General features: G+C 34.5%; 1 protein-coding gene across 7 annotated transcripts in view; it reads left to right on the top strand.

The window, feature by feature from the left end:
• Vps13b (vacuolar protein sorting 13 homolog B) overlaps nucleotides 1-25,648 on the top strand; it is a 757,361-nt gene that overhangs the window by 555,683 nt on the left and 176,030 nt on the right. For 6 of the 7 annotated variants that reach the window (XM_071602212.1, XM_071602213.1, XM_071602214.1 and 3 more), the window contains one exon: nucleotides 392-1,079. In XM_071602212.1, coding sequence (XP_071458313.1) covers nucleotides 392-1,079 — 688 coding nt within the window. Of the gene's footprint in view, nucleotides 1-391; nucleotides 1,080-3,742; nucleotides 4,599-25,648 lie in introns of those variants that run through there. The other variant, XM_071602216.1, reaches the window with a different exon arrangement.

The following is a 25,648-nucleotide window of genomic DNA, read 5'->3' as shown; positions in this document are numbered from 1 at the left end:
TCTCAACCAACATTAAATATGATTTGGAAACAATGTATTACTTGGAAAATCATTATAAAGAATACTAAAATCATTATTTGAAGAGGTGTTTTTAAAAATATCTGCTAGATTGTATTAAACCTAAATAAGATAATCTGGTACTTAAAAGTTTATTTTAATGAGGGGAATGCACATTTAATGCTTTTTCTCAAGTATTTCCTTAGCATTCTGTGGTGAATTTCTTTTTGAGAAAGCACCTACCTACCTACTTTGTTTTTATGATTACTGTTTCATTAGACTTAAAATAAGTCTAATGAAAAAAGTTCCTTTTTAAAATCCTTGTTTGTATAACATTGTTTATATAATAACACTTGACATGCACAGGTTTGAAATATATTCTTTTTTCTTACAGATCTCCAAACAGGAACAGAAAAAAATGGATACATTTGATGGAGGCATGGCTGAAACCTCATCTCGGTACAGTGGTGCTCAGGACAGTGGAATTGGCAGTGACAGTGTTAAAATTAGAATAGTGCAAATAGAGCAGCACAGTGGTGCTAGTCAGCACCGCATTGCCCGTCCCTCACGCCAGTCATCAATTGTAAAAAATCTAAATTTTATTCCTTTTGACATATTTATTACAGCAAGTAGAATCTCACTAATGACCTATTCCTGTACAGCCTTGCCCAAATCAAAATCACAAGAACAGAAGGAAGATGAAAAAACAGGCAAGAGTTCATTAAATCTTTCAGAAGTTGATTCAGATGTTGCTAAGCCCAACCAGGCATGTATTTCCATGGTGACAGCAGAAGATCTCTTAAGCAGTAGCACTTCTTTAACTTCAGGAAAAAAAATAGGGGTTCTCTCTCTTGAAAGTCTTCATGCATCCATGAGATCATCTGCAAGACAGGCACTTGGCATAACTATTGTCCGGCAGCCTGGTCGAAGAGGAACTGGTGACTTACAACTAGAACCGTTTTTGTACTTTATTGTGTCCCAGCCTTCCTTGCTTCTGAGTTGTCACCACAGAAAGCAGCGAGTGGAAATATCCATTTTTGATGCTGTGCTTAAAGGGGTAGCCTCTGATTACAAATGTACAGGTAAGAGCCTTCAAATTACTAGAGATTAAATAATTACTACTGTATTATAAATTTTATTCCTGTAGTTTCAATACTGATCAAACAGAAAACAGCTGGCAGAGCAGACACCCTTCTTTTCTCGACAGAATATATAAAGTGCATGTCCCACAGCTGAATCGTATTTAAATTTGAAATTTACCAAGGCTTAGCCTTAACATTCTTGCTATGCCTATGAATGTTCACTTTTTCTTAGGAGGTGAATGAAAAGGAGAGTCGTTCTTGGCTATAGAGATGCTCAACAATTTTTCCAGTGTGGGGGAAGCTTATCTTTTTTATATATTAATGGCCCAAAGGTATACTGTCCATGTTAATGCAGCTGTATAGATGAAGAAGGAAAATACTTTAACACACGAAGTCTATCATTTGGATGTTCTTTTTGATCTTATCATCTCACTGCACCAGCACAAAATTAAATATTATGGAGAAAGTTTATTAATAAAGTAAGATGATTTGTTTATACATTTACAACAAAAGTATTTGTTAATGATGTTCCCTGTTATCCCATTCATACTTATTTTATAACCAGAGGGCATCCTGTATCATAACTATGGAACTTCTGAAGCTCGTTGAAACTAGGAAGGTGCGCAAATATTCAGATTTAAGATATATGAACTCTGAGGTAACTAGGTTTGTTGGAAATGAGCTTGAGTGAGGCAGAATGAGAGGGCTTTTTCCTGAGTTAATGTAGAATTGGAAATTTGGAGGCAAAGTCTAGAAGGTAGTTAGGTCACCCAAGACTTAGTATTTGAAGAGAACCCTAGAAAGCACAGGTGTAGTTCAGGCATTGTGTTGCTATAGGTGGTCTTAGTCCCATGTAGCAGATGGATACCAGCAGTGAGGCATTTGGAGAATTAGTCTGATCTGAAGGCAGGCTGGTTTGCTGTGGGCATTTAGAATGTCCATTTTATACAGCAGGACCCTGGAGAGTAGACAGCAAGTGTAGGGATCAAGAAAGCTCAAGGTAGTAGGATTGAAAGAACCCTAGTTTCTTGCCAATGCTTAATTCAAGTCCCCTGCTTTACCAAAGGGGTAACTGGCCAGTTGCTACGGAAAGAGTGACCAGGGTTACCCCTTAGGCTGCTTAATAGACCTCTCTCCAGTGATGTGCTAGGTCTGGCTGCTCATACTGGCTTAAAAGACCCAATTGTTGAAAAAAAGTTTCAGGAACTTTGCAAGGCAATTAATTGTTAAGTCATTAGTAGCTTAAATCAGCCATGATAGGAGTATTTACACTATCAATATGAACAATTAATCAGCTCTCATATGCCAATACATTTGTTAAACATTTATCAGCATTACTGCTTCCCTTCTTCAAATACACTTGTCATTTCCTTGGTGCCTACAATACAATAAATAGGTATTTCAGAAGTAGTGGAGGGCTGGAGATGTGGCTCAAGCGGTAGTGTGCTCGCCTGGCATGCATGCGGCCTGGGTTCGATCCTCAGCACCACATACAAACAGAGATGTTGTATCCACCAAATACTAAAAAATAAATATTTAAAAAATTCTCCCTCCCTCCCTCTCCCCCCCCCTCTTTAAAAAAAAAGAAAAAGAAAAAGTAGTGGAGATGAGGATGGTACTGGAGTGGTATAACATGTTATATGGCTCAAGGACTCATGCCTACATATCTAGTACCTGTTTGAAGGTCTGCTTGACATTGGTGAAAACTGGGTCCAGGATTATGAAAATAAATCTTCATTTCTAGCTCTTCATTAAATTCATTTAGCTGCAGTCAATCTGTAGGTAGGTGGCTTCTGTGGTCCTGGAAGAGATAAGTAGAACAGGGGAAAGGACTGATATGAACAGCTATGACTCTTCCAGACTAGTATTTGTAGGGATACACAGATCCCAGAAGCCTTGTTTTGTTTACTTCAAGCCCAACCTTAGGATACTCTGTGTATATCCTCTGCCTTTGAAAATAATCACTGAGCTGAGGCAAGCAAAGGTCCACTATAACAGAAGAAAGCTACCATTGATATATTTGTTTCCATTTTCCTGAATTGTAGGAGTTGGTCTGCTTTAATCCATTTTATTAACATACTCCTAAATCATAAGTTTATATATTCTATCTAAATCTCTATACAGCAAATTTATGAGGTCTCATTCCAAAGATAATCATTTGAATTATATCTTCATAAGTTAAAAATAATGAAGTATTTTGCTAGGGAGTGGAGGATTCTGTATGTAAGTGAACATAGAACCCAATTTCAGCAGATGAAGCTAGAATGAAAATCATGAGCTAGGGTTAGTATGGAATATATGTGTGGGAGGAAAAAGTCTTTCTTGCCTTAAAGGGGCTTCCACTACATGATATCCTTGTGGATACCATTCCTTATATAAAAGTCATCTACCTGGACACTTACATGATCTAAATGCAGTAATTCTGTACTCACTCATAACCAAGAGTTATCAATGCACATAATCATGTTTCTTAAAATTGAACTTAATGATCTGGCAAAATTGATCAGGAAGCCAAAAAAGGAAAAATACAGTGGTTATAAAAAGATGTGACTAGCATTTATTTAGTACTGACTCTGCCAGGCACTGTGCTAAGTGCTTTAAATGCATTATTTTGTTTCATTCTAAAAACAACTCTTTGAGGAAAGTTATATTTCATATTGCAGATGAGGAAACTAACTAAAAGGGAAATTAAGTTATTGCCCAAGGCCACAGACCTAGCAATAAACAGAGATATAATTCAAACCCAGGATTTGTTGAACTTCTGAGCCTGGAATCTCAAACTCTAGAATCTCTGAAGTGAAGAACAAGATATGAATCAACGGATCTCTCAGACTCCATTGGCCTACTCCAGACAATGCAAATGCTTCCCTAAGTTTTAACTGGAAAATTTGTACAAAGTTAAATGCATACATAATGTGACTACATGGTCCCACCTGTCTTACTAGTGTCAAACAACTGGGTTCAAATTCTAACTCTGTCATAAGATGTATACCTATCTCATAAAGCAGTTGTGAAAATGAAGGATTTTTTTAAAATAACTCTAAAGTACTTAGAATTGAGTACTTTAGTAATGAGTAGAAGGCCCTCACAAATGTTTGCTGTTTCAGATTTAGTTGTTCTTATTATGTAGTATAAAGATTACTACTAAACTAGAAAGTAGAAAAACCAAGATTTTATTACTAGTCCTACCTTTAATTGGCACAGTGATCTTATCCAGGTAGTTGACTTCTTTGGGTTTCTGTTTACTTATCTGTAAAATGTGATGATTATAAAAGTTCTAAAGTTCTGTCATGCTGTAATTTGGAATTTCTCTCTCCACCATTACCTTTCCAAAAATATTTTAACTATACTGCTTTAGCCTCAGGGAGTTGAATAAGTCACTACCATATCTGGTTATTTTTTTTTTTTTACTTGTTTTAAAGATGAAATCTTTCTTTGAAAGTTTCAGGAGAATACTGATTGTTTCTTCACAGTTATAAATGCATAAATGTTATTAAATGTCAATGAAATGATTTTTCAAAAACCAATCTGGGAAATTTCTGATCTATTGGTCCACGTGCGTGAACCCATTAAAGTCCCATTATCAATTTGATTATCCAAAAAGACTTTGTGCGCTCCATGTAGTGGTACGTACCTATAATCCCAGCAATTTGGGAGGCTGAGGCAGGAGGATCACAGGTTCAAAGCCAGCCTCAGCATCTCAGTGAGGCCCTAAGCAACTCGGCAAGACCCTGTCTCTATATATAAAAAAGGGCTGGGATGTGGCTCAGTGGTCAAGCACTCCTAGGTTTAATCCCCAGTACCAAAAAAGAAAAGGACTTTGTGTGGCACTTTTTCCTCATCCACAAAAGCCCCATTCCATATCCAGTAGTCTTTGGAAGTCCTGAGATAACTAAATTGGTAAAAAGAAAGAGAGAAATATGTTTGGCTATAATGTTAAGGGTCATGGTGGGGAGGGTAGGGGAGGGGAGAGTAAGGCAGAAGTGCCTAGCTCTGTTTCTGATTCTGATGTCCAGCAGTCCTCAGTGCCTTTTAATTGGAGGGCAAAAGAGTGCCATTGTGAAGCTCACCTTTTAAGAATAGTCAAGAAGTTGTTTAAGGTACCATAAGTTAAAGATGGAAGAAGAAACATGTTATGTCATTCTACAGTGTTCTACTTTTCACTCTGAATATTAATCTTTTTCTAAAAGGTAAGGAGAAACAGCCAGGCAATAGCAATTTTGTATATGTATGTGTGTGCGTATGTGTATGTATATGTGTGTGTGTGTGTGTGTGTGTGTGTATATATATATATATATATATATATATATATATATATATGTATATTCTCTCACACATATGCATCTAATAATTGATTCTTTTCAATATTTTGGACACACATGATGTGGTTGTGGAAATGCTGTTTAGGTTCTTTGTTTCTGTTTTTTAAATTTGTTTTATGAGCTCAAAACTATTTGATTGCACATCAGACAATGAAGACAAAGTATTTCAACTTGAAAAGAACATAGACAGCTCAGCAAGACTGTTAAGAAACCATGAGCAGAACATCCAAGAAATATGGGATAACATAAAGAGAACAAACTTAAGAGTCATTGGGGTACAGGAAGGTATAGAGGTCCAAACCAAAGGAATGAGCAATCTATTCAATGAAATAATATGAGAAAACTTCCCAGACTTGAAGAATGAGACAGAATCCCAAATCCTAGAAGCCTACAGGACGCCGAATGTGCAAAATCATAAGAGATCCACACCTAGACACAATATAATGAAGATGCCCAACATACAGAATAAGGAGAGAATTTTAAAAGCTACAAGAGAAAGGAAGCAGATTACATTTAGGGGTAAACCAATCAGGATAACAGCTGATCTTTCAACACAGACTCTGAAAGCTAGAAGATCCTGGAATAACATATTTCAAACACTGAAAGAAAATGGGTTCCAACCAAGAATTGTGTATCCAGCGAAATTAAGCTTCAGGATGGAAGATGAAATTAAAATCTTCCACGATAAACAAAAGTTAAAAGAATTTGCAGCTAGAAAACCATCTCTTCAAAACATCCTTGGCAAAACATTACAGGAAGAGGAAATGGAAAATAACAATGAAAACCAACAGTGGGAGGTAGTACAGGAAAGGGGGGAAAATAATCAAAGAGGAAAACAAACCATGTTTAGTAACATAAATTAACAAATATGGCTGGAAGAACAACCCATATCTCAATAATAACCCTAAATGTTAATGGCTTAAACTCACCAATTAAGAGACACAGGCTAGTAGAAAGGATCACAAAACAAGACCCAACAATATGCTGCCTACAGGACACGCATTTGATAGGAAAAGACATACATAGACTGAAGGTGAAAGGTTGGGAAAAATCATATCACTCATATCGACTTCGGAAACAAGCAGGAGTGTCCATACTCATATCAAATAAAACAGATTTCAAGCCAAAGTTAATCAAAAGGGATAAAGAGGCACACTACATACTGCTCAAGGGAACCATACACCAACAAGACATAACAATCATAAATATATATGCCCCAAACAATGGTGCAGCTATGTTCATCAAACAGACTCTTCTCAAGTTCAAGAGTCTAATAGACCACCATACAATAATCATGGGAGACTTCAACACACCTCTCTCACAACTGGACATATCTTCCAAACAAAAGTTGAATAAGGAAGCTATAGAACTCAATAACACAATTAATAACCTAGACTTAATTGACATATATAGAATATACCACCCAACATCAAGCAGTTACACTTTTTTCTCAGCAGCACATGGATCCTTCTCAAAAATAGATCATATATTATGTCACAGGGCAACTCTTAGACAATATAAAGGAGTAGAGATAATACCATGCATCTTATCTGATCATAATGGATTGAAACTGAAAATCAATGATAAAAGAAGGAAGGAAAAATCATGCATCACTTGGAGAATGAACAATAGGTTACTGAATGATCAATTGGTTATAGAAGACATCAAGGAGGAAATTAAAAAATTCTTAGAGATAAATTAAAACACAGACACAACATATCGGAATCTATGGGACACATTGAAAGCAGTTCTAAGAGGAAAATTCATTGCTTGGAGTTCATTCCTTAAAAAAAGAAAAAACCAACAAATAAATGATCTCATACTTCATCTCAAAATCCTAGAAAAAGAAGAGCAAAACAACAGCCAAAGAAGTAGAAGGCAAGAAATAATTAAAATCAGAGCTGAAATTAATGAAATCGAAACAAAAGAAACAATTGAAAAAATTGACAAAACTAAAAGTTGGTTCTTTGAAAAAATAAGTAAAATCGACAAACCCTTAGCATGCTAACGAAGAGAAGAAGAGAGAGAACTCAAATTACTAGCATACGGGATGAAAAAGGCAATATCACAACAGACACTTCAGAAATACAGAAGATAATCAGAAATTATTTTGAATCCTTATACTCCAATAAAATAGAAGATAGTGAAGGCATTGATAAATTTCTTAAGTCGTATGATCTGCCCAGATTGAGTCAGGAGGATATAGACAACCTAAACAGACCAATATCAATTGAGGAAATAGAAGAAACCATCAAAAGACTACCAACTAAGAAAAGCCAAGGACCGGATGGGTATAAAGCAGAGTTTTACAAAACCTTTAAAGAGGAACTAATACCAATACTTTTCAAGCTACTTCAGGAAATAGAAACAGAGGGAGAACTTCCAAATTCATTCTACGAGGCCAACATCACCCTGATACCTAAACCAGACAAAGACACTTCAAAGAAAGAAAACTACAGACTAATATCTCTAATGAACCTAGATGCAAAAATCCTCAATAAAATTCTGGCGAATCGGATACAAAAACATATCAAAAAAATTGTGCACCATGATCAAGTAGGATTCATCCCTGGGATGCAAGGCTGGTTCAATATACGGAAATCAATAAATGTTATTCACCACATCAATAGACTTAAAAATAAGAACCATATGATCATCTCGATAGATGCAGAAAAAGCATTCGACAAAGTATAGCATCCCTTTATGTTCAAAACTCTAGAAAAACTAGGGATAACAGGAACATACCTCAATATTGTAAAAGCAATCTATGCTAAGCCTCAGGCTAGCATCATTCTGAATGGAGAAAAATTGAAGGCATTCCCTCTAAAATCTGGAACAAGACAGGGATGCCCTCTCTCACCACTTCTGTTCAACATAGTTCTCGAAACACTGGCCAGAGCAATTAGACAGATGAAAGAAATTAAAGGCATAAAAATAGGAAAAGAAGAACTTAAATTATCACTATTTGCAGGTGACATGATTCTATACCTAGCAGACCCAAAAGGGTCTACAAAGAAACTATTAGAGCTAATAAATGAATTCAGCAAAGTGGCAGGATATAAAATCAACACGCATAAATCAAAGGCATTCCTGTATATCAGCGACAAATCCTCTGAAATGGAAATGAGGACAACCACTCCATTCACAATATCCTCAAAAAAAAAAATAAAATACTTGGGAATCAACCTAACAAAAGAGGTGAAAGACTTATACAATGAAAACTACAGAACCCTAAAGAGAGAAATAGAAGAAGATCTTAGAAGATGGAAAAATATACCCTGTTCATGGATAGGCAGAACTAACATCATCAAAATGGCGATATTACCAAAAGTTCTCTATATGTTTAATGCAATGCCAATCAAAATCCCAATGGCATTTCTTGTAGAAATAGATAAAGCAATCATGAAATTCATATGGAAAAATAAAAGACCCAGAATAGCAAAAACAATGCTAAGCAGGAAGTGTGAATCAGGCGGTATAGTGATACCAGACTTCAAACTATACTACAGAGCAATAGTAACAAAAACAGCATGGTACTGGTACCAAAACAGGCGGGTGGACCAATGGTACAGAATTGAGGACACAGAGACTAATCCACAAAGTTACAACTATCTTATATTTGATAAAGGGGCTAAAAGCATGCAATGGAGGAAGGATAGCATCTTCAACAAATGGTGCTGGGAAAACTGGAAATCCATATGCAACAAAATGAAACTGAATCCCTTTCTCTCACCATGCACAAAAGTTAACTCAAAATGGATCAAGGAGCTTGATATCAAATCAGAGACACTGCGTCTGATAGAAGAAAAAGTTGGCTACGATCTACATACTGTGGGGTCGGGCTCCAAATTCCTCAATAGGACACCCATAGCACAAGAGTTAATAACTAGAATCAACAAATGGGACTTACTCAAACTAAAAAGTTTTTTTCTCAGCAAAAGAAACAATAAGAGAGGTAAATAGGGAGCCTACATCCTGGGAACAAATCTTTACTCCTCACACTTCAGATAGAGCCCTAATATCCAGAGTATACAAAGAACTCAAAATATTAGACAATAAGATAACAAATAACCCAATCAACAAATGGGCCAAGGACCTGAACAGACACTTATCAGAGGAGGACATACAGTCAATCAACAAGTACATGAAAAAATGCTCACCATCTCTAGCAGTCAGAGAAATGCAAATCAAAACCACCCTAAGATACCATCTCACTCCAGCAAGATTGGTAGCCATTATGAAGTCAAACAACATCAAGTGCTGGCGAGGATGTGGGGAAAAGGGTACTCTTGTACATTGCTGGTGGGACTGCAAATTGGCGCAGCCAATTTGGAAAGCAGTATGGAGATTTCTTGGAAAGCTGGGAATGGAACCACCATTTGACCCAGCTATTCCCCTTCTAGGTCTATTCCCTAAAGACCTAAAAAGAGCATGCTACAGGGACACTGCTACATCGATGTTCATAGCAGCACAATTCACAATAGAAAGACTGTGGAACCAACCTAGATGCCCTTCAATAGACGAATGGATAAAAAAAATGTGGCATTTATACACAATGGAGTATTACTCTGCATTAAAAAATGACAAAATCATAGAATTTGCAGGGAAATGGATGGCATTAGAGCAGATTATGCTAAGTGAAGCTAGCCAATCCCTAAAAAAACAAATGCCAAATGTCTTCTTTGATATAAGGAGAGTAACTAAGAACAGAGTAGGGACAAAGAGCATGAGAAGAAGATTAACATTAAACAGGGATGAGAGGTGGGAGGGAAAGGGAGAGAGAAGGGAAATTGCATGGAAATGGAAGGAGACCCTCAGGGTTATACAAAATTACATACAAGAGGAAGTGAGGGGAAAGGGAAAAAAAACACAAGGGGGAGAAATGAATTACATTAGAGGGGGTAGAGTGAGAAGAGGGGAGGGGAGGGGAGGGGAGGGGGGCGGATAGTAGAGGATAGGAAAGGCAGCAGAATACAACAGACACTAGTATGGCAATATGTAAATCAATGGATGTGTAACTGATGTGATTCTGCAATCTGTATACAGGGTAAAAATGGGAGTTCATAACCCACTTGAATCAAAGTGTGAAATATGATATATCAAGAACTGTAATGTTTTGAACAACCAACAACAAAAATTTAAAAAAAAGAATTTTAATGCAAAACAACAACAACAAAGTACATGTATAAAGGCATCAATTGGTGTGAATATCCTTTATATACAGAAATATGAAAAATTGTGCTTTGTATGTGTAATAAGAATTGTAATGCATTCCACTGCTGTCATGTATTTAAAAAAAATAAAACCAATAAAAGATAAAAAAAAGAGAAATTTTACAATAAAAAAACCTATTTGATTGCAAAGTAATTTTAGAAAATGTGGCTTGTTTGGGGCTGGGGATGTGATGCTCAAGCGGTATCGCGCTCGCCTGGCATGCGTGCGGCCCGGGTTCGATCCTCAGCACCACATACAAACAAAGATGTTGTGTCTGCCGAAAACCAAAAAATAAATATTAAAAAATTTCTCTCTCTCTCTTTCTCTCTTTCTCTCTCTCTCTTAGAAAAAAAAAGAAAATGTGGCTTGTAATTGTTGATTTCTCTGACAGAAAATAAAAATGAAAACCATTGGAAATTGATTTCTGAAAGTTCAAAATTTTATTAGAACAGAAATATATACTTGAAAACTGTAGTTCTTTTGCAAGAATGTTACAAAGGAATTTATGCACAGAAGACCTGATCATCTCAGAGATTTTTATTCTAGAATTCATTAGGTCCTAAAAATGATAAGAGTTACTTTATCATTGACATTCTCTACTGCTGAAGCATGGCTCTGGGTGATTCTAGTAAGATGGAATTATTTTGGCATTAAATTATGAAGGCTTAATTTTGTTTGACATTTAGGAGACAGTAATAAAAACTCTGAAAGCAAATACTAAAAATCTTTTAAGCTTTGTTAGAATATGGTATAATATCTCAAGATGACCCAAAGAAATTAAGTTAGTTTTTGAAATCACATTTTTTCCTCCTGTCTTATGTAATCAACTTGACTCATTACCTTATAATGAACCTCTTAGCCCTTGCTTTCAGGTCTACATTCAGGTAATCTTTGGGAATCATCTTTTATGCATTCAGTTAGAACACCTGCCTTTTATCAAACGTGCAAGATACTGAGAAACCAGTAATGAATAAGACCTTGTGCCTTTAGATACCGCACTTCATTTAATAATTATAATTGATGGAAGTTTAGCAGAATATAGATCTTCATAAAATGGAGTGCTGTGAAATACTTTAGATGAATTAAGTAAGAACTGTAACTTATTCTGTGAAGGAAATTTAGAAAAGTTGCTATCGGGGCTGGGATTGTGGCTCAGCGGTAGAGTGCTCGCCTAACACGGTGGGACCTGGGTTTGATCCTCAGCAGCACATAAAAATGAAGGCATTGTGTTGTGTCCATCTACACCTAAAAAATAAATATTTTTTTTAAATTTTATTTTAAAAAAAAGAAAATCTGTTATCAGTTGTATGGGATGGTTTAAGGAAAGCTGCTTAGTTACAGAGGACTGATCTTTAATGAATTTTTTATTAGTAGTAGATTCAGCTCTAGGTGCATTGCAGGATTTCTTAAATATTCTATTTAGTTTTATGTACTTTTCAACTATATTTCTTTGTAATATAGTCTAATGGTTGCTCCAGGGGTTACACTATAGATGCAAAATCTTTTATAGTCAACTTAGAGTTGATATTTTAATCACTTCAAGGAAAGTGTAGAAGCCTGACAATCTTATAGTTTCCTTTATTATCTCCCCTTTATGGTCTCTTTTTTTTTTTGCCAGGATCGGGGAGGTAAGGAGGTTGGTGGGTGGGGCTACCAGAGATTGAACTCAAGGCGTTTGACCATTGAGCCACATCCCCAGCCCTATTTTGTACTTTTTATTTAGAGACAGGGTCTCACTGAGTTGCTTAGGGCCCCACTTTTGCTAAGTCAGGTTTTGAACTCACAGTCCTCCTGCCTCAGCCTCCCAAGCCGCTGGAGTTACAGGCATGTGCCACGGTGCCTGGCTCCCATTTATGTTCTAATTACCCTATGTATTACATCAACATACATTGAAAGTCCTACCAAATAAGAGCTTGATCTTTGCCTCAGTAATCCTACTTTTTTTTTTTTTTTTTTAAGGAGTAAAATGTAGTCTCCTGATATTTACCATGTCCATTGCTCTTCCTTCATTCCTAAAATTCCAAGTTTTCCTCTGGTACATTTTCCTTTGACATCAAGAACTTCCTTTTGCAATTGTTTTTCAGCAGGACTTCTGAGTTATTTGTTTGTTTGTTTTGTGTTCTGGGTTCTCTGAGCTTCTTGACTCTGTATATTAGTGTTTCTGTTTTTATTAAATTTGGAGACTTCTTGGCCATTGTTTTAAGCCTTTTTTTTTTTTTTTTTACATCACTCTCTTTTTCTTCTACTTCTGGGACTCCAATGTTAATTTTAATATTGTCCTTACTGATCTCTAAGACTTTCTTTCTCATTCTCCCTGCCCCATTCTTCAGATTAGATGATTTTTATTGATTTTTCAGCTCTAACATTTTATATATATATATATATTTAATTATTTATTTATTGTAGCCGCTGTCTCTCTGTTGAAAACTTCTAGATTTCCAGTCATTTTAGGTGTGTTTACATTTACCTTGTGAAGTAATAGTTCCAATAGCTGCTTAATGTCTTATTTGCCTGTTTCACTGCCACCATTGTACGGCCATCACTGTCTACACACACACACACATACACAATTATTCTCTGCAAAACAAGGAGAATAAGTAGCAGCGTTTTCCTCACACCCTTTTGAAACTACAGGGATCTAATGTCTAGAGAGGATTTCTGTTGGGATTTGTTCATTACTATGTACCACAACTTAGACCTTACTCTTAAGTCAGAGTTATAACAGAAAACAGCAAAAGCAAAACAAAGCAAACATGAAACTCACTACTCTATGGATCATATCCACAAATTAGACTCTCTTTCCCAATTTGTGTTATTCTTACTCACTTTTCAGAGCTCTCAAATATTTATTGGCTTTTTTATATTTTTTTGGTAGGGCTTTTGCTTATAAGCAGCATGGGAGATCAGCAATAGTGAATTTATTCCATTATGACTGACACCAAGAATTCTGCAGTTTTAAAATAATATTTTCTAATCCATTATCCAGGACCTGGTTTTCAAGAAACTTAATACAGGATTTCCTTCAAAAGTGATACATGTATATCTTTACATCTGTGAACACAGTTCAGTTAAATATAAATGAATAATTACTGCTTTTAGGAAGTTGTCAGCATTAACTTGATTTTGCTCTTGTCACCACTAAGCAAAGAACATACCCAAATACTCAAAGGGTGGCAATGGTATTCTTCCTATATGCATTCCTAAGGGTTTTCCTTTCATATATTATAAAATCAATTTATAGGAGGAAATGCGGTGTGAAATTGCCTTTCTTGTTAACCTATCTTCCCCAGCACATGTGACTGTTATATATATGATTTATGTATAATTAAATTTTGTGTATATTATATATAATACATATAAAACCTAAATCCTATGAGTTCTATCCAGAATAGCTGATAAATGTAATCTATAACTACATCTACTTTATAATGCTGAAGAGAAATAAAATAAAAATTTCTATTTCAGAAGTATTATTAGTAAAGTATAATTCCCAATCTGCATAATTTACTGATTCTAAGTTATGCTAACTATATCTTTAAGTATATACAGCACAATATTTTCTTTCCTTAATTTAAAAACTGGCAGATTATTTAAACACTAAATTATCAGCTTAAATGTCTTTCTTTTTAACTATTAATTATGATCTACTTCAAATGACTTTATACCTAGTCCAAGTAAATAAAATAATATGTCTATAAGTTAAGAAGTCTTTAAAAATATTAAAATAGTATGGCAATACTCTTTTCCATGCCCTTTCCACCTAGAGCAGCCTCTAGCAGAAATGAGATCTTCTGCCAGTACCTTTATGTGTACCAGCTGTATTATTAGCAATTCTCATTTAAATAAAGATGTATGTAGTTGTTTTTAACATAATCATATTAGTTGTGTTTATAAATATTTAAAAATTGGTATTTGTTTTGTTTAAGGTAATGGAGTCCAGATTTGAAATTTCCTCATAACTTAACTATGCAGCCCAAGGCAGCCTCAGAATGTCATTTTTCTTCTTATTTATGTAGGGCTTTTTTGTTTGTTTTTGAAGAAATGACTGTGCCATTTGATCAGTTGAAAGTTTCAACCTTTCTGAAGGAACTTAACTTACCACCATACTTCTTGGTATACAGTCAGTCCAGTGTCTCATGATTTGTTGATGTGTGCTAAAACCTAACAAATAAACCAGTTGAAAATGATAACTCATCTTGCAACTTCTTTATCTGATTATAACTATGAAAACATCAGCTAGATTAAAATGCAGAAGTTAAAGTTTATTAGATTGTATCATAATGAAAAAGCAGACAACATTTCTTTGTTGGAGAGTAACATTCAAGATATAATATCTCTAGTATTTCTGCATTTTAAAATTTCATAAATGTTGCAGATATAATGTTATGTCTATTTAAGAGGCAGACATGAAATGGAGTCCAAGAAGACTCTAGATTTGGAGATAATGAGTCTTGAGTTCTAATCCCAGCTCTGCTATTTACAACTGTATGACCTTGGATAAGTTATTTTAGTTTCTAATCCTTGGTTTGGTTCCCTTATATGTAATGTGGGAGTAATAGTAGTAGCAACCTCCTAGCATTGTTTTAAGAATTAATTGGTGTGTGAAGCTCTTGGTTAAGTGTACTACACAGGGCTCAATGAATATTAATATTATTATTGTTGTGTTTTAATTGGTTATATATATTTAAGCCTATTTCAAAATACCAATTGTACTTAACTGAAAAATTAACATCATTTCAGTATATTTATAACTATTGTGTAATGTGAAATTTTTCAGTTTCAGAAATTGACGGTTTTAGCTTTTATGAATAGGACTGCAAAAAATGTGCCAAAGACATTTGAGTAAACTAATAGTTTAAAAAACATAAGCTAGCTTTTTACACCTCATAAATCATATCTTGATTTCATTTAGTTATTATGACTCAAATTACCTGTCTCTTTAGAATTAAAGGTTTTGTTAATGTCCCTGGAAAGGTTTAGAATTAACCTGTGACTTTAACGTCATAATGATCACAACTTGACATTTATCTGAAAATTTAGCTGCTAGAAACATTTGTTGTTAGAAAATAATGTGAGATTGAAATTCTCAATTTGACAGGCATCTGCAAGTAAGTAGATCTCTTAAATGAGAGGCACTCTAGTACCTCATTCAGGGAAAAGGTTAAATAAGAAATGGCCCTGTCATCTGGGGGAATTAATGTTATATGGAGAATGATATTGGAAAGGACATTAGAAACCCTGACTTTTCTTTTTGGTTCAGATGCAGATGTATTTCTTAGTGCTTTAGTTTCCTTATCTTTCAAATGGGTATAATAATATCTGGTCTTTGTACTGGAATGGTTTAATCTGAGTTCCAAATGAGATAATATTTCCAAAATGTTTTGTAAATGTAAAGCATTATTCAGCTGTAAGTTGAGACTTCTGTTATTTAATAATATTTAATATTATTTAACATAATAATATTTAATATTATATAATATTATATAATGTATTATTGTATGATGTTATTAATATAATATTTAATAATAGCAGAAGAGAGAAATTAATAGACTCTCATTTTTTAATATGATTAATATCCTGGCCTTTGTGATACCTATTTTAATCATCAGAATTTGCTTAGAATGAATGAAAAAAATGGGGAGAATCATTTAAAGACATTGACTTGGCTTTATATATTTTTTATTTTTTACTTTTTTGGTAATGGGGACTGAACCCAAGGACACTTTACCACTGAACTAAATCTCTAGTCCTTTTTATTTTTTATTTTGAGACAGGATCTTGCTAAATTGCTGAGGCTGGCCTCAAATTTATGATTCTCCTGGCTTCACCCTCCCAAGTCACTGGGATTGTAGAGGTACACTACCATGCCTGGCTCTGAATTGACTTTACTCATACAGAATTCAGACTTTGCTTAGACTAGACAAGAGGTTGATGGTTAGAATTAAGTTCAACTTCCTTTCATAGATAAAGTACTTTCAGCCACTGAGCCTAGCCAAGACTAAGCATAGTCATGGCTTCTGACTAAGTTCCCTTGGAAGCTTTGACAATAATAATTTTTTAGATAGAGCCAAACAGATCTAGAATGATAGGTCTTATAAAGTGCTTTCCTTTAAATTTTCTATAAGTTCTTTTAAGAAACACCTTTGGGGGCTTGGGTTGTGGCTCAGTGGTAAAGCACTTGCCTAGCATGTGTGAGGCACTGGATTCAATTCTCAGCACCCCATATAAATAAATAAAATAAAGGTCCATCGACAACTAAAAACAAGAAAGAAAGAAAGAAACATATAAAAGGACATAAAAGGATTAAACTAAACATAAACTAAAGAACATGTTACTACATGTCTTTTCAGGATAACACTTTATTTTAATTGAACTGAATTTTAATATTTTGTAAAATATTTGAAACCCATATTAGAATTTAACATGAAAACAACCAAATAGGAAAGTGATCAAGAATATCACAGAATAGGACAAAATAAAAGGAATTTCTTGAATTCATATTTCACACAGTATTCACTAGCATCATTAAGTAGAAAGAATATGCTTAGGGCTGGGGCTGTAGCTCAGTGGTAGAGCGCTTGCCTAGCATGTGTGAGGCACTGGGTTTGATCCTCAGCACCACATAAAAATAAATAAATAAAATAAAGATATTGTGTCCATCTACAACTAAACATTTTTTAAAAAGAAAGAATATGCTTACAAAAAAGGAAGGAAGGAGAAAGAGAGAGGGAGGGAAGTAGGAAAGAAGGAAGAAAATTTGACCAAAAACAATTTAAATTTTAAGAACCTTTAAATATTTATAATCTTTTACTGTATAATTCTGCTTCAGGAATTATAGGAAGATAAATTTAAATTGCTTTAACATAAAAAGTACTTAATCCCAGCATTCCTTATGACAGTGAAAAACAAGATATAATCAAATGCCTAACAATACACCCTGGTATATCCTCTGTATTATATAGGCATTAAAATTATATTTACCACAACTTTATAATATCATGAGATAGGGAAGCCTTGGTTCTAAACAATTTAGAGCCAATGTACACTGATGATCAAACATTCCAGCAGCCACTATAATCTCCTCTGTTCCTGTGTGTTGCAGACCAGGTGTTTTAAGCCAGGAAATCTCTTGTCCTTCCTCATCACATCTTACCAGGTGCAGAGAAGGTACAGAAGAGCAGAGCATAGGAAATAATATTATGAAGTTAGCCAGACGTCTGGATATCCAGAAAGAGATGATGCTCAGGTATATTCAGAACAGTTTAGAATTGTTTTCTTAGACAATTCTGCTTCCATGAATTGAGGTGTTATGGTGTTTTTTGGATCTAGGATTCTTAATAATATAAGATATCATAGGGACCTCATGGACATTTACCTCTGTGGCTAGTTTTCTTTGTTTGGTTGATTTTTGTTTTTTTAAAAAAGGGTAACTGTCGGGGCCACCATGAACAGGAGCTGAGCCTGTATCCTTAGCCTTGTGCAGTGGAGGTGTGGAACTGGCTTCTGCTCGCAGCGCGAAAGCAAGTGGACCTCACCTTAGTTTGACAAGGAATTACAGTTCTGGGAATGGGCATCACCCAATGGGATGGAGCTACACCCCTCTAAAACCCAATCCCTTGCTTCATTTGGGTGGAACTCTAGATCTAGAGTGTCTTCCCCCCAATAAATAAGCATGCTCTCTCTCTCTTATGCCTGCCTCTCTTCCCTCCCTTGTGGAAGCTGGGGCAGAGGAGCTGACACTGAATCCCAAGAAAAAGGTACTTTCTGTGTCTGTGTGATTTTTAGTGCCAGCCCAGTTCACCTGGAGTGACCCTGACTGATTTAGTCACATGTTGCAGCAGGTAACCATTAAACTATGAAGCATAAAAGAAATATAGAAAAACAAATAAAACTTACAGCTTATAGCTTTGCCTTTCACATGTCCAGGGATTGAGAGTTACTATTCTGGTAGTGGGTTCATTTATTGCAGGGGGTTGTACTTTCAGCCACTAAGCCTAGCCAAGACCAAGCCAGTCACGGTTTCTGACTAATTCACTTGGAAGCTTTAACAACGTTAATTTCATAGATAGAGGCAACCAGGTCTAGAATGATAGGTCTTACAAAATGCTTTCCTTTAAATTTTCTGCAAGTTCTTTTAAGAAACTTTGTCTGTTTTGATCTGGATATAAAAGGATTAAACTAAAAGACCATCTCCAAACATCTTTTTTAAGAATTGAGAGAAAGAAAAGCAAGGAATCTTGAAGTGCTGGCCTATTGTCCTGATACCTTTTTAGATATTTTCTTCCACTCTGTACAGCCTGTGAAACTGAATTCCTTCCACACTCACTATGTTCACTTGAAAATCACTGTCAAGTCTAATTCCAGAGTCTTCTTTATATAAAGGTTGATATACTCAGATACTACTCTCATGTCTAGTTTAGAAAATAGAAAACAGACTATTTTGGCTTGCAGATTATTTACTTCCTTGATTTTACATATAGGCCAAATACTTCTAAGGGGAAAGGAGGTAAGGATATAATTTTGGTAATCATCAGAACCAAAGTGGAGTGAAATTTCTTCTCAGTCTGAAGTACTAACAGGGAGGTCAAATATGTTGACTATTATTTAAAACCTTAGTAATTAATATTTTTTTAATTAAATACAAAATTTTTAAGAATAAAAACTTAGTTTTAAATTTTTAAGACTAAAATGGCATACTTTATAATAATCAAACCTTTTTTAAAATTTTTTACCTTTTCTATTATTTTTCTCTTATTTTAGATGGGAAATAAAAGGAAAAAAAAGAACTTTTTAAACCATGAAGACTATACACTTTAATGACATACCTTACATACACACACACTCATTTTGTTTAGAGTTTGGATAGAAGAAACAAAATGGTGACTCTTGTTGAATTCCTACCAAGACAAGTCCCATACATACACTTTGTATACATTATATAATGTAGAATTCTCAACAGTCTCACAATTTAGTTTATTATCCCCACTTTGGAAACAAACTGGGGCTCCATGAAACTGAATTTACCCAGTAAAAGGGATCAGGTCTTACACACAAATCTGACTACTCCCAAGTCCCTGTTCTTTTCATTACCCCATACTTTTTTCCATGTTAAAACTTTCACATGTAGGAAAGCACTGTGAAAGTTAAGTTGTGCTCAGTGAGTCCTGGGTCATTAACAAATTATTTCTCAAATCTCTTCTATAGGACAGTATCATATCACCTTCCAGTAATTACTCAAGATCTCAATGCTGTGTCACAAATGTTACAGCAGTGTATCTCAGACCAAAGAGAAATAGTCACCCCAAGCAGGTGTAGGCACCACCTTGGTTCTGTGGCAGCCTGGGACAGGCCTAGTCCCATTAGCTATGATGGACTCAAATACACTTATAATCTGTATAACAGTTCATTGAAGACTTCGCCAACAAAAGTGAATAAAAATGTATATATCTGTTATTTATTTCAGAAAAATTACAGTAGAGCTTCTGGGCTTTCTGGAAGTGATAAAATTGAGACAGAAGTAAATCTTGAAGTTATTTGCAATGCAGTGTCACACAAGCATTTGTTTTATTGCACATCTGAGGAATTTGTGATGTTTTTATCATGTGCTACCATCAGAAAATTCAGTCAGTGCAAAGCAATATGGCATCAAAGCAAAATTTACTGAATTTTGAATCTATAATAATAATAATAATAATAATAGTTTGGGAAAAACAATTTAAATTATATGTCATTAGTAATGCTGACAACATTAGTAAGATTGGGAAGTAAAACATGGTATCATTTCATGAGTTGACAATATTAGACAAGACCCTACAAGCAGAAACAAGATCAGATTCATACATTGGAAGGCCAATGCCAGTAATAGGGTGACAGGCTATTGATTGCTGAAGAAAACGTGGTTAAGCTGGTTGTGGTGGCATGCTCCATGTAGTCCCAGCTACTCAGGAGGCAGAAGCAGGAGGATAGCTTGAGGATTTCCTCAATAGTACTTCATATTTAGGTTAGCACTCATTTCCACAGAAATATAAAAAATAGGAGTATCATAAGGAAATTGAGTCAAGGGAACCAAAATATTATTGTGGCTATAGTTACTTGCATCTCCCATGCAAAAACGTTTGCCTGGAACTGCCAGAGAAAATACCTATTGGACTGACTAATGTTTCTGCCATTTCTCAACCAATTCCTTTGCAGAGGTGCTATTAAGTCAGGAGAAAGAACAAAGAGACGCAGACTATCAATTCCACAGTAAGCCTATGATTGATGAAAGTCACCGTGTAGAGAAGAGAGGGGAGAGTAAGGAGGGAAATGATGTTCATTTAGAATTCCATTTCAGTCCTTTCTATAAAAGGTATTGTACTTTGAAATAAACAGATTTTTATGGCACTGGCTTTTTAAATTCAAAGTTCTTTTTCTTTATAAAAAGAAAAAAAAGAATCATATCTATGATGGGTATTTCTTAGAAGTATTCAGGATAAAAGTAATGTAACATCATTGTATATATCAGTTTGGGGGGGAGGTTAAGAATAATTCTAGGGATTGAACCCAGGGCCTTGTGTGAGCTAGGTGAACACTCTAACACTGAGCTAAACCTTTATCATTCTCATAATGAGGAAACTACCACTGAAATCTGCAGGGAAAAACTTTTTTTAGTAACTTAGTAAAAGCTTAACTTTTTATGAAAAAAATTATGTATATGGCAGGATATATAGTGGAACATAAGCAGCATAATAATAAAGCTTAAAAATGGTCCCATTCATCTGTTCTATGCGAGTTTGGGAAGCAATTTTTTTGACATGTAGAAAATTAAAAGAACATAATTGAGTTCATTTTCAAAGCTTTGTTTTGAGTTGGCTAAGCTGAATTATGTTGTATTTAGTATGTTCCAATGGTAAACAAATATATACTTAACTCTACAAATGTCTGCCAAGGGTTAAAAATAATAGCTCACAGTATTTTGTTGTTGTTGTTAATTTTTTTTTAGTTTACAGCATTTTAAAAGACAATTTTATCAGATTTAGTGGAATTTGTCCCATGCAGTTCAGTGAAATGAGATTTTTCTAAAGAAAAGTAAAGTCATCTATGAATATAAGGAATCTAATCTTGATCAAGTTCCTATGAAATCCAATACTTTGATTAATCTGGAAACTGAACTGAGGCTCTCAATTTTCTCTTTAGATCTTCTTTGTGACATGATTTTCTTGGGGCAGGGGGGTGAGGTCAACCTAAAGGAAATGTTACAACTTGGTCCATAATAGTGTTTTTTAAAAGTGAGTTCTAACTTATCTCGAACAAAGTTATTTATAGTATAAAAAGAAAAAAATATATATATATGTATATAAAAGAATTGTATCTATGATGGATATTTCTTAGAAGTATCCAGTATAAAAGTAATTCAACATCATTTTATATTCAGTGTTACATCAATTTTTGGGTAGGGGATTGAACTCAAGGCCTTGCTATGAGCAAATTTGCCATTTATTCTGACCCATTTCCCTACCTTCTTATTCTTCCTCCTAAGATAGGACCATCTTTTTCCTCAGCTTCAGGACAACAGTGTAAATGTGCCCATCCAACATTAGGCAAAGTTTATTCTTCTTTGAGAGCTTCTCCCTCTTGAATAAAATAACTGTTTCTGAAGTATAAAAAAGTTGGAAGGAGCTTCCAGTATGAAACACTAGTCTTTGTCACTTTGCTTATATTATATTTACAAGCTCATTTAATCTTAGTTGATCTGGTGCTTTCCCAGGTATATGGATCCCAAGAAATGTGAACATGACTCTTTTTCTTGTCCTGAAGATGGAATTAAGGGGAAGTTAAATTGAGGAGAGTCCAAGAAGTCTAGAAGTCATCTTCTTTAGCATCTGATCATAGGGACTAAATGGTGACTTTGGAACTTGGAACTTGGAATCTCTAGGATTCTAACATACTCTTGTGCTAGTCCTGCTTTAACTAATTGCCAAGACTATAGGCAGATATAATGAGAGATTTGAACCAAAGCCAGGAGAGGAGATACCGGTTCCATCATATTCATCAGCAATGCTACCTATATTTTTCTGGATGTTTCTAACTTCAATTATTCTGTTCTGCCAACCTTATAAATTCAGACATACTTTTTAAAAAAGCAGTTATCCTAATATTTCATAGGAAATAGTCATTAAAATTTTGGTTTTCTTGGCTAGATTTCATAGACTTTTATAGTCTTAATCCTGATTCTGCTCCCCACTAGTGTCAGTTGGTTTATCTCTTATTAACTCATTCCCTTTGTAAGTGCCCCAGGGTAGATTTTTAGGTGGAACACCACATGGCTTGGCCCTCTAATGTCTACTATTGGAGAGGCACCTGCACACAATGTACCTCACTGACCTGGAAAACTCACTCACATAATCCGAAGTTGGCATTCCCCAGTTTATACTTTGATGAGAGAAGTGTTTTTTTGATGAGTTGTAATGTACTTACATTTCCATAGTGTACATTTTCTTTTTCTCTTTCTTTTAGTTTTTATAAATTGATTGTAAAGAATCCTATTTTGTCTTTAGTGCTGAATAACTTATAGGTCTATATATCAAAATATCTATATATCTATATATCAAAATAAGGTTAGGATCATCCATACATCTTTAAAAAAGAAGCACTTATGTATACATTTATATACATATAGGATTTTTTATATTCAAATTTACCAACCCTACTGTCCTACTTATTTTTTTAATCACTGAGAAAGTACTTTGAAGGTCTTCTATATCAGTACATGAGATTCTATTCTCTTTATCAGCAGCATAGTATTCTGTGTAGTATTCATAGCTTAGTCCTATTTTTTTTTTACCATTTCTCTATAGATGGATACTTAATTTTATTTTCCCCAGATTTTTAATATTCCAATGATGCTACAGTCAACTTCTTTGGACATTAATCTATGATTCTCAAGTATTTTTTAAGTTAGATTTCTATAGATAAACTTTCTGATGCCAAGGGCATGAATATTTTGAATTTTGATGAGCAGTCATTCTCAACCAATTCCCCTGATCATACAGAAATATTGCATGTACATTCTTATCCACCTTACATGGAGGATCTTTTTCTCCTCCTTTGCCCTCTACACAATAGGATATCAGCATCAATCTTTTTATCAGATCTCATGAATGAAAACTTGAGTTTATCATTTTAATTTGTAAGTCCCATTAAGAGTGAGGCTAAACAGATTTTTCCTGTTTTTTTACAAAGCAGTACTCTCCAGAAGGATTAGTAAAAGAAAAAATGAAAACTTTTAAAAAGCTTCAAAAAACTACTTATATATTTGAATTTATGAATTTATCCATATATATGTGTATATATATGTGTGTGTATATATGTGTGTGTATATATGTGTGTATATATATGTGTGTATGTATATATACATATATGTGTGTGTATATATATATATATATACGTATATATGTATGTGTATGTGTGTGTATATATACATATATACACACACACACCACACACACCACACACACACACACACACACACACACACACTGAGGACGAGCCTCTCAGCCTCCTGAGCCACTGGGATTCTAGGTGTGCACCACTGCACCTGGCTAAAACTAGTATCTTTTAATGTTTCAATTTCTAAATGTTTATATGCCATTTTTAATTACTTATTCCCTACTCCACAGATTTTTCTATTGGTGTTTATATGGATTATGTAAACTCTAAATATTAGTGATATCTCCTTGTCACTGTCACTTATGTTGCAATTTTATCTTTTTTTGGTTATTTGACTTTTTACTTCATTCATGTTATCCTTTGACAAAAGTTTTGTATGCCATATACTTACTGTACACCAGTCTTTTGTTTTCTAGTTTGGGCATCTTATTGTTGATGATGTAGGATATAACAGTTAATGTACTTACATTTCCATAGTGTACATTGTCCTGCTACTTGGAATCCTTATCCCTAGAAAAGTGTAGAAAACAGGTTGTGGGGTTTTTTAAAAATTTTTTTAGATGTTGATAGATCTTTATTTTATTTATTTATATGTGGTACTGAGAATTGAACCCAGTGCCTCACACATGTCAGGCAAATGTGCCATCGCTGAGCTACAGCCCCAGCCCTGGGGTTGTGTTTTTTAATTTTTAATTTTTTTAATATTTATTTTTTAGTTTTAGGTGGACATAATATCTTTATTTTACATTTATGTGGTTCTGAGGATCGAACCCAGTGCCTCGTGCATGCTAGGCGAGCACTCTACCACTGAGCCACAACCCCTGCCCTGTTTTTTTTTAAATGCAATAAGTCTAACAATTTTTTTAATTCTATATAATTTGGAATATGCATTTCTTATTATTTGTTCTACTTAAGTTTTACTTTCCAGTTTTTTATATATCTTATTAACATTTCTACCTCAGCTTAATTCGTGTCTGTTCATTATTTATTGTTATTTATATCACATCTATGTTTTCTCGATCAGATAACTTTTTCTTTCTCAAATGTTTTCTCTTCAATATGAAAAATTATGTCTCCTCATATAGATCTTGCAAACACCACTTACTTTTGGTGACATCTGGATAGGAGAGACCTTAAGAATAGATACTCAGATTCTGGTAGGTTTACATAGCTCATACAGAGTGTAGATCCTATAGCATCAGACTTCTATTATCCATTCACCAGAACTGACCACTGTATTTAAAAGAGAGAATAGTATAGTCTTACTATGTAATGGGTCTACTCATTGTTTTAAATTCACTGATCATATAAAAAGGGAAGAATGCACTAGCTCACTGTTTGATCTTTACCACATAGATCTAACGTCACAATCAATTGCTTTCAGTATTTTCTTTGAAATCACATAAAGGTTTGTATGTGCCAGATTTCATAAGGATCACATGATAAGGTCAAGAAATACAAATTCCAAGGCAGAATTTATATGCCCAGTTCACATATGACAGTAATACTATATAACCATATGTTCAATATAGTACACTGTATGTAAATGCTATTCTTGAAAGCAATCCAACCAATAAAAGCTAAAATAAATAACACTTTAGTAAC

This window comes from Marmota flaviventris, chromosome 15 (genome assembly GCF_047511675.1).
Source record: "Marmota flaviventris isolate mMarFla1 chromosome 15, mMarFla1.hap1, whole genome shotgun sequence".
NCBI lineage: Eukaryota > Metazoa > Chordata > Mammalia > Rodentia > Sciuridae > Marmota > Marmota flaviventris.
Note: the sequence above shows the minus strand (reverse complement) of the source record. Positions and strands in the feature narration are given on the sequence as shown.